We start from the raw sequence: 15,860 nt of genomic DNA on the forward strand, positions 1-15,860 counted from the left end.
ACTTTACAGTAGATGGTTGAATTTAAGAATATATTAAAATCATCCACTCCAGAGCAGATGATGAAATCAAACTATATTATAATACAACAGTGGAAAGCAAGCTTTCGGCTAACTGAGATAGACACAAACTAAAACTATTGTTGTGACTTGTTCATATAAGCTTTCTGAATGGACAGTGGTGTGTGTCTGTCATAGTACAACTACTGACATAAGACTGTGGACGAATGGAACCTATTACAAACAGGGAAAGTAAACAAATGAATTGGATTAATAACACTTTGCACAGCATGTTGGAACAGCTTGTATTACATTTCATCATTTGATAAGAACAGTATTATGGCCACTTTACATAATATTTCACATTCACAAACAAATTTCCAGGTCCCCTGGCATTTCATCTACACATAAAGAAGCCATAAACTACTTTCAGCATGCTGAGTCAAGTGGTATTAATCAAATTCAGTTGTTTACTTTCCCTGTTTGTAACAGGTTCTGTTCGTCTGTGGTCTGACGTCAGCAGTTATAAGTTGAAGGTTTGGTTTCCACTGTAGAACCTCTGAATTTGTATTCTATCTTCTCGTTTTTTTGTGTGACCATCTCTTTATCATTTACAGTTTCATGGATGATGTAAAGTACATATCAACACGTGAGAAATGATTATTTATCTATTTTTGGTTTGGTGTTACACTTCATCTGTGCTTTGTGTGCTAATAGAAACACGTGTGTTTCAGTGTTTTTATAACATAATTAATTTAAGAACCATGATTTTTATCAAGTGTGTAATTTTTATATCTATTATGTAATATGAAAGGGTAATCCCACACTACAACAACAGCGATGGTACTGTATAATTGGACGTGTTACGAGGTGAGGACCTCTGAAGGGATCATTAGATAACCTTTGACCCATGACCTCATCATGGTCATATAAAAATGTACATTTTGAAAAAGTACTCTGTTCCACGGTAAAACGTGAATTTATTTTAAAATTTATCTACTATAATAGCATTTATAAAAGAAAGTTGTAAATTGTTGTTCAGAAACTTTGCAATAATGTTTTTTGGGTTTTTGATTTAACACCATATTATCCTGTAAAAGTTGATATTTTGTCCATTGTTGATCACAAAGATTCATTTTTATGTGGTATTGCTGTTTTTATTTCTACAGGGAGATGAGTTGGTACGACCAACAAAATAGTTCACATCATAACACATAATTAGTTATGATCAACGAAATCAAGAAATCATAAACTAACCATAATACACCAAAGTTTTGTCACCAAACTGAAATTTGAATGTACATCAAAGTGTGCATTTTACCAGTTTCCCTGTCTGAGTTTTTGTGTGTGTAATTTTTGCAGCAAATCAAAAGTTATCTTGTATTTTACTTACAGAAGCTTACTTATTACTCTAGCTTGGGTTTTCTAAGATAGACACAAACTAAGATGTTGATACAACAGCGATAAGCTTTATTGATATGGATGTTGTCTTAGTAGGGCGGCGTCTCTGAAAGCTGTTATCATATATCATGAACTTGCAGTGTGAAACTCAATCAATTCTACTTAACCCATCAAAGTGCCTCATAAACTTTAATAAATTGGTTGTGTTTTCAGTCAAAACAATGTTTACCTTAATATGCTATAATATTCACTTGAATTGTTTTTTGTTTTTTTGATAATCGTGACATTATGTAAATTTGAAACACTTCAAAGGTCAGAGGTCACACTGTACTAAGTGATGTCTCTAATGATAATTTCATGGTGAACTTGTGTATTCATAGTCTGCAAGGTAGACCTTCATGGGGCGCCCTCACACATCGGTCAACCCCTCGGGAATGACACAATGTATCTTACAGACTAGTGTATTCAGTGATGGTGAATATTCCATACATATAAATATAAATTTAGACTCATGTTGGAGAATTTTTTTGTGATTGCAATGCAGTTGATGTTACTTTCTTGACCCTTTTTGTTATTTAAAAGAGTTTTGTATATAAGAATAGTGACTTGTATTTTAAGTTTCTAGAGTTTTCTCAAAAACAGTGACAATGTTTGGTTACTATGATGGTCTATTTACTGCATGTATATATAAATAATACCCTGCCTTCATTTACTCTATGTACATAAAGACTATATTGAATTATATACTAAATAACTATGTTATTTCAATACTTGGTGTGTGTGTGTGTGTGTGTGTGTGTGTGTGTGTGTGTGTGTGTGTGTGTGTGCGTGCGCATGCATACATGCATGTACCATGCATGCATGCATGAACATGTGTGTGTGTGTATGTATGTATGTATGTATGTATGTATGTATGTATGTATGTATGTATTTAGATTAGATTACATATATTATAACTCTATTACAACCGTATAGAAAATTGACAATTCTATTTGGGTAATAAAGATATTAAAAAACACTACAATGAAATAGGCTATTGTCAAGTATATAAGTACAGTGTATATATGTATGTATGTCACATGTGCACAGGGAGCTCGTCTTCCAAGAGTGAATAAAGTTGCAATAATATATATGTAAATGATTTGGAATATAATATAATATAAAATAAAATAAAATAAAATAAAATAAAATAAGATAAGAGAAAATGAATTAATCCCTATTTAATACGTTTGGGCTCTATTTTGAGAGCGAGAATGTGTGACTTGACTATACCATCGTCGTAAACCACAGCCTCTTAATCTTTTACGGCATCGCCCAAGAACTTATATACAGGCAGAGGTCGAGCTCTTGACAACATCCGGGTCTTATACAGTGCTCAGCGCGTACAAAGACGCGCACTACTACAGCCTAGTGTATTTGTATTGAGATACCCAAGGGCCAAGAGATGCTGTGTATGGCTGAACACGTGAACATAAAGTTATAGGAAGTGAATTCCTTTTATGGCATATGTGTAGCTGTGTAAAAATCAACCAAATTGAACAATAGTGCACAGGCGTTACCTTGCTAGTAACCATAGTGATTTGATAGAACATTCACCATGGTAACTGTCCGACAGAGTAAACAGTACAGCTCGATGTTTTACACTGCTACACACTTTAATATTTTCACGTGTTCAGCCATAAACAATTTTTATACGAATAATTTTCAATGCAAAACCGCGGTACTGATATGTAAATACCATTGTTGTGTGAGTCCCCCGGGGGTGGCATTGTAATCTTATATACTGATATATGAATTTATTGTGACATTGGGGTACATAATTAGTTTTGCTACATGGTTTTTGGAACCCTTTGTTGGAACCCAAGGCTGTCTATTGTGAACACGTTAAATATGATACATGTAACGAAGGTAAGAAGTTTTGCGTGTTCAATCGTAGTCTAGCTGCTAGACCTCGGGTGTTCTTCCGATACAATACGACACAAGACTGAACATCGCTATCGAGGATGGAACATGGCAAGCCCTCACTGCGAACTTCGTTCGCTTATCGTATCGGAAGAAAGTCCGAACGTCCAGCAGCAAGACTAGTTCAATCGTCGAGGGGAACCATAGACAGTGGAGATGGCTAACTCAGATATCTTCCGATTATCGTTTACAATTCAAAAGACAGTACTTAGTGTCTATTTTATTTGGAACAAAATTACATATGAAAAATACAGAATTTATGGCCAAAAACTTGATAGAAACACAACAAAACAAACACTAAATATAATAATAAATATGTTGATATATAAAACTAACACAAGTGGTTATAATGTAAAAATTCCCCAAGCTATTGGCAATGAACTTCCTGGGTCCTATTATTATAATACTAGTAGTTGTTCATTTTGATATTTCGCATCATAGCGAAGTCTTTAATTCTTCAATGGCCTTATTTATGTTTAAAAATTGAAAAAATTAAGTTTTAACATGAATACCCCTTCTCCCCCCCCCCCCCGGTCGACGGTTTCGGTATTCAAAACAGCCATTCTGATGTATTCTGTACGAATTAACTCTATCATGCATCCGTCCCTTGACTTGACTTATTGCTATCCCGACCCGTCATCTGGATATACCAACGTGGTCTCTAACCTAACAAAATAAGAAAGATTCGATGAAGGGTAGCACTAGACTACCCTTCTCGCAGTTGGGCCCACGCGTGCGCATATACGCAGTCCTTTGTTTTTAATAGAGCTCCAGACCAGACAGACAACTTCATAATATTAAAATTCTTGTCCGCCCACGTACGTCGACCACCCCTCCACTGAGTCAGACCCTTTAGCCACGGGTAGTATCATCACCTAAAACCAAATGTCTGGCTAAACCTAACTTTTTCACGCTATCTAGTCCTTGTTTTCAAAACTCTGCGTACATATAATAATAGATTATTGGCCAACTAGTAAGCTAAATATTTTTTTAAAAAGTATCAGAACTTATAAGTACAAACAAAAATGGATAAAAGTTGAGAATTTTGTTGAAAAGAAGTGAAACCATAGATAGAAATGACTTCTTAAAAACCTACATGAAATTTACAAGTGTTTAGTGTACCCTACGTTGATATATATGTATTTGAAAATATACACAGTTAGCTAGCTGGGCAATATTGGGTCATAGTATTATATTGTATTGCATTTTCAAATGAGGCGAAGTGTTAAACAATACACTATTTACTGACTTAGGGAGTCTATGTGTCATTGGAGGTGAGAGATAACAAACATTACAGTGAGCGATGAAGTCATCATGAATGTATACACAACAGGAACTTACAGAAAAGCGCGAGTTTTTGTCAGGGATTGCTGAGTACCTGTGGACGTAAACTTTCCAAAATGTACAAGTGGGTAGTGCAGGGTGATTCTACCATAGAATATGTCGGAGATCCGAAGAAAAAAGGAGAGGAAAACAAAAAGGGAGGTAGGTAAAGTGCGACGTGGTTGTGTTGGGTGATTACATAACAGGCTAGGGCGCCATTCTCGTGCTTGGAAAATGCGTTCGTGTATATGACAAAGTTGTGTTATTCTGTGTGTTTTATCGGGATATGACATACAAAAACGAAGGATCCGATATCATATACGGTGTCCAAGAAGTATTTTACACTTCAAGAAAGTGAAACTGGGAAAATTCTCCCACAAGCGCCAAACAATAGTTTGTGAGGCAATGCACTGACCTTAGATTGACCTCATATGACCATGCCCTACTTCAGGGGAGAGTCAAGGACGGCCACGTAAGAGCAAAGTAATGGCCCTGACAGTTCGAAATCTACAGAAAATGCGGTGAACATATCGATTTTGGGTTTCTGACAATATTTCGGTGTTGGATAGTCGATGTTGTGCGTATGATGTAATCATGTCAAAAAATAGACTGTGTCGAGTCCCATTCTTGGTGTATGACGTAATCACCCTATTTTGCATAATTTATTTGTTACGACCTTGTACCGTTAAATACACAGATGTCATGGTCAAAATCGACTGGATACCTTCCAGTAAACATTAATAGAGTTCATATGAAGGCTAAGCAACCAATAAACTAGGTTTAACATATTTTTCAGTTTATTTTTATTTTACTTTTTTATTTACACGGTTATATTTAGAATTTTATTTATTATTTATGCATTATTTTATTTTGCTGTTTTGCTGTATTCATTTTTTTGTGTGTTTGATATACTGTAAATCTGGAAATTTTCAGTAAAAATCTTATTTTCGCATATTTCGCTGAAAAACAAAATGCTAATATAAGCAGTGACTAAAATACCTTACTTGTACATGAACAGAATGTGATTAGTAAAAATTAGCCTCTAAATTTTCTAGTAGTGAAAATATCTACATGACACACAGTGTATACATTTATGGGTCATAATGACCACATAATGTAAACAAATGTTCACCTTCTTTATATGCCATCAGGAAGCTTCACCTTTGTTTTGTGTTATCCTCACAAATGTGATTCACTTAAATCTCAGGAAGTTAAATTGACTCAGTAAAAATGCCAAAAAATCATTGTCTGTGAAAGGAGATAGGTCAGACTGGACTAGCATTATGCTATTTTTCTGACACCAATCACCCAGTAATTAACTTTTGTTTACATTAAAAATTGAAAAAAAAAAATTCTCTGTATAGGAAATATGACCATATATAATATTTTTTTAAAAATTGAAAAAAAGCGTAATTTTTTTTTGACATTTTCAAAAGTTATCTGTAATGGCTTCTGTATCTGGTACAAATAGGAAAAAATAAGACATTATGTAATCACTTAAAAAATATAACTATGAACACCATATTTTTATGTATATTTTGTAATCCTGAATACTTTATGGCCCAGAACTTTAAAACATCTTTTAAAAGTACCGGGAGGTAAGATCAATTTTACTCCGTACAAAATTTTGTTTGTTTATGTTTTATACTGAAAATAGTTGTCTAATTTTGTTGATTTTTTTTCACGTCATTTGATGTGAAGCATTATATCAGTGTTCTCCTTGAAAAAGGTAACATGGGTACCGTACATATTGAGCCCTCTCATAATTCTGTGTTCTCACAAACAAAATAACGTTTATTCTGAACCATCTCATAATTTCTGTTTTCTCCCTCAATTAACAGGGTAACAGGGTCACTGAGCCTTCTCACAATTTGTATTACCAAATAAAGTGACATGTGCACTGAGCCATTTCATTTGTGTGTTCTTGAACAAGGTAACTGGGGTTGTTAGCCCACTTGTAATTTCTGTGTTCTCCCTGCAAAAGCTAAATGGGACACTGAGCCCCCTTACAATTTCTGTATTTTCCGTAAATAGGGGTAATGAGCCCTCTTGAAATTTTTGCATTCTCCCAGAATAAGGTAAATGAAACACTGAGCACTCTTGTCATTTCTGTATTATCCCAAAACAAGATAACTGGGTTTCTCTAAGACTTGTAATTTCTTTGTTCTCTGTAAACATGGTAACAGAAGCATGGAGTCTTTCCTTTTTTCTGGGTACCATTATTTGGGAAGTGAAATAGCATTTCAAACCATCTACAAAAATGTGATGTCAATAGTTACCAGATTCTATCTCAGCTCATTTCCTATATTATGATTATCACCCCCAGGTCACTCACTTTTAAGTTCTAAACCATAACATAAATTTACATTAAAATGATGAAACTCAACGTTTAGCTATCTTGTGAAATAATTCTGAAGACGACATCAAATAATTAAAAGCTCGATAATGATGTATGTAATACAGGCAATAAACAGTAGGTATAGTTGGGTTATTATTGTATACATAGCCTAGATTGAGGTTGTTAACCTTAGATGTACTTAACCTGTTCAAGCGCATATTATGTAATTATGCTATGCCTTCAGAAGACACATGAAGTACAGCATAATACCTTAGATAGTGTAGAAAAAGGTATGTCAGCTGTTAAAATGTATGAATGTAGTTGCTCTAGTGTAGACAAAGTTGGATTTCAGTAGCTTTTCTTATGATAGAAGTGCAAAGAAAACAATACAACTATACACATCAACTTAACATATTCCATGACAGAAGAAGCAGCTATAATTTTGGTATGACTAGGGAGTCTCATTATTAATTGAATTTATTGTGTATTATTATGCCTGATTTTGTCATCATTATAGTTATGTGATTAGAATAAAACAGAAGCAATTATGTTTATGATATAATGTTTAATTTCTTTATTAATATATAAATTCTGTATATGAATTGTCATTTTATTAGATATATTACAACCCCCTTCATTTATTGTTAACTTAACAGAGTTATTCAACTTATTGGATGAAGTTATTACAGATTCAGAGTATGTAGGATTTATGTACCAGAGATTACTTGCACTGGTGCGTGTGCATACTAGTGGTATTTTCACTTCAGTGAAATACCGAAAACATTATTGCATACCTGTATGCAAATGAGGACATGGTCATTTGTTCTACATGAAATCACATGATGGCATAGTGAAATTTTTACAGAAATTTGTTGTTTTCGATGTAACACTATGACAGAACCACATGCTGCATGAGTGCCAGTGTGGGTACTCATGGTATTTGCACTCATTCAAATACCCTGAATTCGTCACACTTGCACTCGCGTGTAATGGGGTTCTGTCATAATATTCATCATACACAGGGAGGAGTAGGCATGTAATCTAGATTTTTCTTCTTTTTAGGTGGAATAAAATGAACTTTTTTCTGTTTTTTTCTTTCCTTCTCATTTATTGACTTGACAAAAAGTGACAAAAAAACTGATTTTTTTCTGCTTTTGTTTTTCTCCAATGAACATTCACTTTTGTGTCAAATGAACAAAGACAATTTTTTTTCTTCTACTCTGACCAGATTCTGTTTAAGTGAATGACAAAACATTTTATGATTAAGTAATTGTATACATCTGGCAAAAAAGGGTCCCCTGGGTCACAGGTGACTGCAAACATGTTTATTTTGGCACATGGAAATTTTGTCAGGCACACTTTGAATGTGCAAAGAGAAAGTTAACACTACAAATGTATAGCTTTAAATAGTTTATCCAGTCAGTCTGTTGTATTTGGTGCAACTGTTGTTGACACCTTTCACAGCAGCTGAATAGAGCAATATGATGCTAATATATAAATTATGTTAACGGGACATATATTCATGGGAAAAGATTTTGTGTATTCAGGTAAAATAAATCCAGTGCCATAAAACATACCAACTGCAATATGTAAAAGATGTAGTTACATTTAAGTATGTATATATTATTTATTTAATAGGATTTGAATTTATTGATTGTGAGTATTGAGCTGTTAAACAGTTTGATCATTTTATTTTTTATTATTAATACTATTGTTAAACTTTATTTTGGGAGAGAAAAGAACGCAAAATAACGCTCATAAACATCCCATAGATAAAAAATATACATAAAAACCAGAATTTTAAAACAAGTTAGAATTTAAAATGATCAGGGGGGGGAGGGGGCTGGTCTGCCGACCACCGTAAGGAGGTCCCTGTGCGGCACATGACTGGTGTCTAGGCTAGTCTTTATCTTAGTTGGTTGAAGGCTTACTTTCTGTTTTCATCAAACCTTGCTGTCTCATTCTAAAGCTGTATGTCTGTGTTTTCTCTCTTTCTCTCTCTATCCAGATGAAGTGAAAGCTACAAATGATGGAAAGGTTTCTGGGAATTTAAACAATGGAAGATCCTTTAGAGCCTCAAGAAGGAAGGGACGACTACCTCCTATGAAAAAAGTTAAGGTTGAGCTACCATCATCAGAGGATGATGAAACTAGCGATGAAGATGAAATGATTGTCAAGAAAGTTGACAAGACTAAAGAAAGCTCACAAGTATGTTCCAAAGACATTGTTGATGCAGTGAATACAAAAAAAGAGATACCTGTTGGGAAATCAGATGACGGAGAACAAATGCTGACAGTGAAGGAGGAACCAGCCTCGGAAGAGAACTTGTATGGAGTGATGCCATCCAATGCTGCAGCAAGCAAGTCATACGATGACTCAGATACAGACTCTATGACATCAAGGAGTAACTCTCAGTGTACAGACCTCGGGGATCAGTCAGACAGTGTGTGTGATCTGTCAACCGGACGACGAGAGCCACAGTCACAATCTCTGCAAACTACCAACAACGTAACCATTGCACCTCAACCAACAATGCCAGTGGTGAATGGCATCACAGCTAATGTTGTCACAGTCAATCCCAACATGCTACAATCAGGTGGTCCGATCTTTGTCGCTGCAGTACCAACCCTTCAACCACAGATTATGCCACAAGTCACTGTAGTGGATGGTAGTAATCCATTGAATATTATAGCATCTACTGCTGCCTTGGCATCGAGGGCAGACGTAAGAGGGTCAGCTGATAGTTCAGGGAGTGAACAGACATCAGTGAATGGTGATGGTAAGTACATTTTTAGTTTTAGTGAAAGGTAAGTATTTATCAGACTAAATATACTTTTAGTGATGGATAGAAGGTGAAGGTACAAAAAACTACATGAGTTTCCTTTTAGTGATTGTTGTGAGAAAGGAAAGGAAAGTGAGAAGATGACATATTTTCCCCTTTTGATAGTTTTTCTTGACAAGTATCTTGATTATATGAAACTGTTATTAGCCCAATTGCTATAACTCTAGCTGTTGTAACTTTTGCTAATTTTCAGTCATTTTTGGCTGTTGTAACCGTTGCTACATTTGTAATTTTCAAAAGTTTTTGGCAATTGTAACTTTGCATTTTTTAAAATTAATATATGGTTGTCGGAACTTTTGCTTTTTTCATTTTCATTGCCATTCAAAAATAAGTAATAAGTTGCTGAATTACATGTTTACTAGTTAATGACACTGTACACTTGTTTGATGTCCATGTGTAAACAGTATGTACAAACACTCATTTTGAGTGTTTGACAGCAAATTGTAAACTTTTTGGCTGCAGATTGGGTTTTATAATAACAGCAGTCTTACATGCTTCCGCTAGCACAACAACATTATGTAAATTAAATTGGCCATATAATTATAAATGAAATTTGGCTATTTATCTGGAAATTTAAATGGCAACTCTACTATGTTTTTCTACTTGGGAATACAACCCGAAAGGACATACACCAAGTCCTTGTTTGTAACATGCCAAATGTTTGTTATTGTATATACAGTAATAAACATTTCACACACTTTTTAATTTGTTGCAATTTATTGAGTTACAAACATGGACTTTGGTGTATGTTCTTTTACATTGCATTCCCAAGTAGAAAAATATGATATGGTTGTTTTATGAAATAAAAATCCAAATAAATACCCATTTGCCATCTATATGGCCACTTAAGTTTTACGAGAATTGCCTCAAACTTTTTGGCTTTAATTATACAACCTTATTTGTAAATATTTTGGTTTGAATTAATAATAATCATAATTTTGTTAATTTCAGATTCCCATATTCCAGCTTCCATGCTTAGCCTGCTGCAGCAGCTTCATTGTCCTGTATATGCTTTATAACACCTTCTATATACTGCTGCTTTCATGGTGCCTTTGTTGGTACTAGGGCTGTGCATAGTGCCTTTGTTGCTACCAAGGCTGTGCATGGTGTCATTGATACCAAGGCTGTGCATGGTGTCTTCGTTGATACCAGGGCTGTGCATGGTGTCTTTGTTGCTACCAAGGCTGTGCATGGTGTCATTGATACCAGGGCTGTGCATGGTGTCTTTGTTGCTACCAAGGCTGTGCATGGTGTCATTGACACCAGGGCTGTGCATGTAGTCTTCGTTGATACCAGGGCTGTGCATGGTGTCTTCGTTGATACCAGGGCTGTGCATGGTGTCTTCGTTGATACCAGGGCTGTGCATGGTATCATTGACACCAGGGCTGTGCATGTTCTTGATGTCATTGTACCCAGTCAGCTGTGATAGGGTATGCTGTGCAAGCAAGGTGCTTTAATTGCTGTATGTTACACCAGTTCTGAGTGTGCAAAGTAAAGTAAGTTTGAATCTGCCAATGCTAGTGATAATCTCACTATTTAAAGGCCTGTTTCAGATTAGGATTAAAATCGAGTGACATAAGGGGCCTTTGTCACTATGAGTCACTAGAGGAGTAGTAACAACCCTTAGGTCACGAGTATTTTCTGGCTGAATTTAGAAAAATATTGGAGAATCACATAATTATACCAGCACCAGTAATATCAAAGAAAATCGGGGAAAGTAATGGTAATTTTGAACATTTTGACTCATATTTCGGACACAGTAGAACCAGTAACGTAGACACATGTTGTCAAGACATAGACGCACATTGTTGTGACGTAGAACAACCAGAGTATACATTCCATATTTTTTGTTCAACTTGGCTTGTGCATGGTATTATCAATTATAAAACTGCTCTACCTGTAACTGGAGCATAATTTTTTTTGATCAGAAAACTAACAACATGATCACTGAAAATTGTTAATATACCAATAATTAGACATAGGACATGTTAATTACAAATCGATTTTATCCATAAGTTGTGTACAATAACATGTCAAAATTGGTAATTCATTCAGTCATTGATTTTATGGTGTGGACCCAAAAATAAATTGATAGGATTCATTGCACCATGTCATGTCATTACACAAATATGTTTACCCCACAGGTGATTCAGTATCGTTAAATGAGTAAGTCGTTAAATCTAACGAAACAGATTTAAAAATGGTCCAGTTGTAGCTAGTGTAGCTTTAAGACAAAATACAGTCCAGCATCACTTTCTATTCTGAATAGGGAACTTGCAAACCCGCCATGTTGAATGTTGCATCATGGGAAATGCGATAATAAATACTAAATCAATTAGTATTGTAAACATTGTTGATACATTGTTTGTAACCACAGATAATCAATTCATAATTACCCTGACAATTGTGGGAGGTTAATTTTATCAGTAGCTCCAGATTTGGTATTACGATAACCACAGATAATCCCATAGTCCTTTACATTTGAGCATGCTCAGTCTGGATTGCAAGTTCCCTATTACTGTAAATATTATTACTCAGAACTGGTTATTTCATGCTTTAATATGCTTCATGCTTTCCACAAGTAACAACTGAGCTGTTGTGTTTGCTTGCTGATATATTGAAACTCTCAACTAAGTAATTATAAAACATCTTGTACCAAATGGAAATTTCTATTCATGGCATCAAAATATTTCTCGGAAGCTTTTGATTCTGTGAGTAGAAATTTTTCATTTAATACTGATAATTTATCTGAGTAACTTTTTTGAGGTAAAAACTAGAGAGTATTGTAATACTTAATTCTTTATGGCCCTTCGTCTGTGCATGTATAGCTTCATTTGATTCTTGTTACGTTTCAGGACTGCCGAAGTCAAGTAGGAAACGAGCTGATAAACAGCCTGTGCCTGATGAGGCAAAGGATACTCGTTACTTTGAGAGAAGACGTCGTAACAACCTTGCAGCCAAACGTTCGCGTGATGCACGACGAGCACGTGAAGAAGATATGTCTGTCAGGATAGCCCAGCTAGAACAGGAGAATGCAATTTTACGCTCACAACTTGCTGCTGCCAGAGAAAAAGCCGAAACTCTTCGGAGAGATCTCGAACCACCAACACAGCCATAGATATCTATCGTTTGAGACTCTACCTGCCAAGCCTGTAACTGGTAAATTTCATCCTGTATAATTTTTAGTAATTGCTGTTCTACCCCATAAATATAATGGTTGAGACATATGATTTGCATAACAAAACAGTACATTGTTATGTAAATTTGGTTCTTTGTTCTCACAAGGTCAAACCCACTAGATATGGGGGAAAACCATCTACAGTATCAGGTTTCATGTCTACTTTCATGTACGTACCCGTCCCTACATTCCAAATTTATTCTGCACTGTTGTCCGGGTTTAACTTTCAATTTATGAGATTTTATTCTTCCTTTTTTCTCTCACCTTTTCTTCTTGTGTAAAGTCACTTTTCACTGCAGACAGTGTTCATATGTAGAAAGTTTTCACTGGTAAAATATTTGTGTTTGTCCAGAAACTGCATTTTAGTTAAATGTGCAGTATTAAGAGGCACAAGAGCAAGCACATTGTCGAACTCTGTTATCTGATGAAATTTCCCGCCAAGTTTATTCTCAACAAATATTTTCATATTTTCTGTAATTTTTTGACAGTTTCATCTTCATTTTGAATTGGGAGTAGAAATATTGATGAATTATATAGTTTGATACCAAAATTATATGCAAAAGTGACAAGAAAAATTTGAAAAATGGAAGTTTAATAAGTATCTGCTCTTTTGCATCACAGAAAGTCAGCCTCTAAGTACATTAGTACCTTATACAAGGTCACAGAGCTCAGCAGACTGTTCTGAACACATTTCAAATGCACCTCAGGACTGAAACCAATGTTTTTGTAAAGAAAAAGTATGTTTATGAATGTGATGCAAGAAAGCTCTTCAAACCTCAAAACGTTGCATGTCAAACTTACTCTTACTATTTTCTGATATTATGTGGAGACATTAGCTATTTGAATCATATTCTCTGAGAATGTGCTGAGAAATTGAATCTTGCTATTTGAGAATGTGTCGGAAATTAGCATATTGCATATTGCTATTTTCTTTTTACTGCGAAATAAGGAGTCTAGTGAATAACGTTATATTGAAGAGTGTTTTGAAAAGTTTGCACATTTAATAATTCATTCTATGTTCAGAGAATGTGTTGAGAAAGCAGGAGAGTGAATTGAATCAATGTTGGTTTGATGGGGTGTGCCCTCTAGTGGTAGCCAAAGTTTGTTGTTGTGAGTCAAAATGAGAAACACTGGTATTTCTTGTGAGTCACCACATAGTAAGAGATAGGGGAACATCATAGTTTGGTGCGTCACTAGAAATTGTGTGCGTCAGTAGTGCGTCAATTTGGCTTAGAGGGCACACTGCCCGTAGGTTCTGAGAATTTGTTGAGAAAGTACATGTAGTATATTGAATCATGCTATTCTCTGAGAATGTGTTGAGAAATTATCGTATAGAGTTATTCCATGACATTCAGTTACATTGTCAATTCCGCTGTGCCATCTACCTCATTCATACTACATTGTCTGTCTGTCGTCTGTCTGTCTGTCTGTTTGATTGTCTGTCTGTCTCTCTAGTCTGCCAGTCTGTCTGTCATCTGTTGTCTGTCTGTCTCTGTCTGTCCTCTGTGTATCTGTCTCTGTCTTGTCTAGTATTTGTCCTTAGAGTGTTAGATATCCATTTAATTGTTTGTTTGCATACTGTGACCGTCACACTTTTTCACTTTCTCACTTCAAAATATTAAAATATGTGTGATGTTGATAACATGCCTGTCAAAACTACACTTGGACAATACCATTACTACTCAGGGGGGTGTCGCATCATTACATAATCTAACACTTCATACTTTTCTGTTCTGTACTCACATTCTTCTCTGGATATCATACACATTCAAAATGATTGCTATCCTGATATTAAAATTAGAATAATAGAAATTGAGTGTTTTCTGTATACCCCTGAGTTAGAAAATGGTACATGCCAACCAATGAGCAAACCAGTACCTTTTCAGTATACACCTGAGTTGAAAATGGTACATGCCAACCAATGAGCAAACCAGTACCAGAGATACTTTTCTTACTAATTTATTGTGCGTGCACCAAAGAGGTAGTAGGTAGGTGTTAGTGTTCTACTCCCTGTATTGTTAGTGTAAGCGTGATGATAAAGCCCAGCTAGTCATGTTTTAGCCAACATGTATTGGGTACAGTGCTATCTAGGTGTAAGTCCAGTGCTATGGTCCATTGTTAGTACAGTCAGTAATCCTATGCACTTATAGAGATTGCAAAGGATTGTATGCTCCCCAGGGAGTTGAGGAAGTATAAAGGGTCGTCGTGCTGCCATTGATCCGTGCCAGGGATAATAATTGTGAGTGCCTTGAGCTCTCAGGCAGAAAGGCGTGTTATAAATTCACATTATTGCTATTATTATTGTTGCATGACGTATTCACAGAGTGAAGCTTTCCACAAATTGTCCAAGAAAAGTAAAAACTCACACATACAGATGAATTTGAATGTTATGAAATCACACATATTTAATATTTTGTCATATCATATCTCATAATGTCCACTCATATATCATTGCACTATTTACAAACTATCGTGTCTGTGTGTGTGTGTGTGTGTGTGTGTGTGTGTGTGCGTGTGTGTGTGTGTGTGTGTGCGTGTGTGTGTGTGTGTGTGTGTGTGTGTGTGTGTGTGTGTGTGTGTGTGTCAGATGACAGACAAACAAGATCTCATCTTTGTTTTCCATTTTCACACCTCTTTTCTCTATTCTCAGAAATATTCTGTGACTTACATGTATGGGCAGGGATTCATTGTTGCCTTCAGTTTCACTCTATACTTGTTATTGTAAACTTTAGGACAGTTACAAAATATGGTATGCTTTTATTGAAAGGGGCACAAGCTGAGTTTATACGTGTATCAGGCGTAGTTTTAACTGCATATTT

The 15,860-nt window shown here is 35.4% G+C and overlaps 1 protein-coding gene across 1 annotated transcript; it reads left to right on the forward strand.

Moving 5' to 3' along the window:
- The first annotated feature begins 4,678 nt into the window (after nt 1-4,678).
- LOC144445726 (uncharacterized) lies at nt 4,679-15,326 on the forward strand. The gene is made up of 3 exons (XM_078135369.1): nt 4,679-4,845; nt 9,030-9,800; nt 12,719-15,326. Exons 1-3 carry the CDS (start codon nt 4,761-4,763, stop codon nt 12,979-12,981), a joined length of 1,119 nt encoding a protein of 372 aa, XP_077991495.1. The 5' UTR covers nt 4,679-4,760; the 3' UTR covers nt 12,982-15,326.
- Nucleotides 15,327-15,860: the final 534 nt, after the last annotated feature.

This window comes from Glandiceps talaboti, chromosome 14, assembly GCF_964340395.1.
Source record: "Glandiceps talaboti chromosome 14, keGlaTala1.1, whole genome shotgun sequence".
Taxonomy (NCBI): Eukaryota; Metazoa; Hemichordata; class Enteropneusta; family Spengelidae; genus Glandiceps; species Glandiceps talaboti.

Excerpts from the sequence above, each read along its gene's own strand:
- LOC144445726 (XM_078135369.1), top strand. The coding sequence starts at position 4,761 with ATGTACAAGTGGGTAGTGCAGGGTGATTCTACCATAGAATATGTCGGA. Across the intron at positions 4,846-9,029 it reads AGAGGAAAACAAAAAGGGAG|ATGAAGTGAAAGCTACAAAT; the intron begins GTAGGTAAAGTG and ends CTCTCTATCCAG. Across the intron at positions 9,801-12,718 it reads GACATCAGTGAATGGTGATG|GACTGCCGAAGTCAAGTAGG; the intron begins GTAAGTACATTT and ends GTTACGTTTCAG.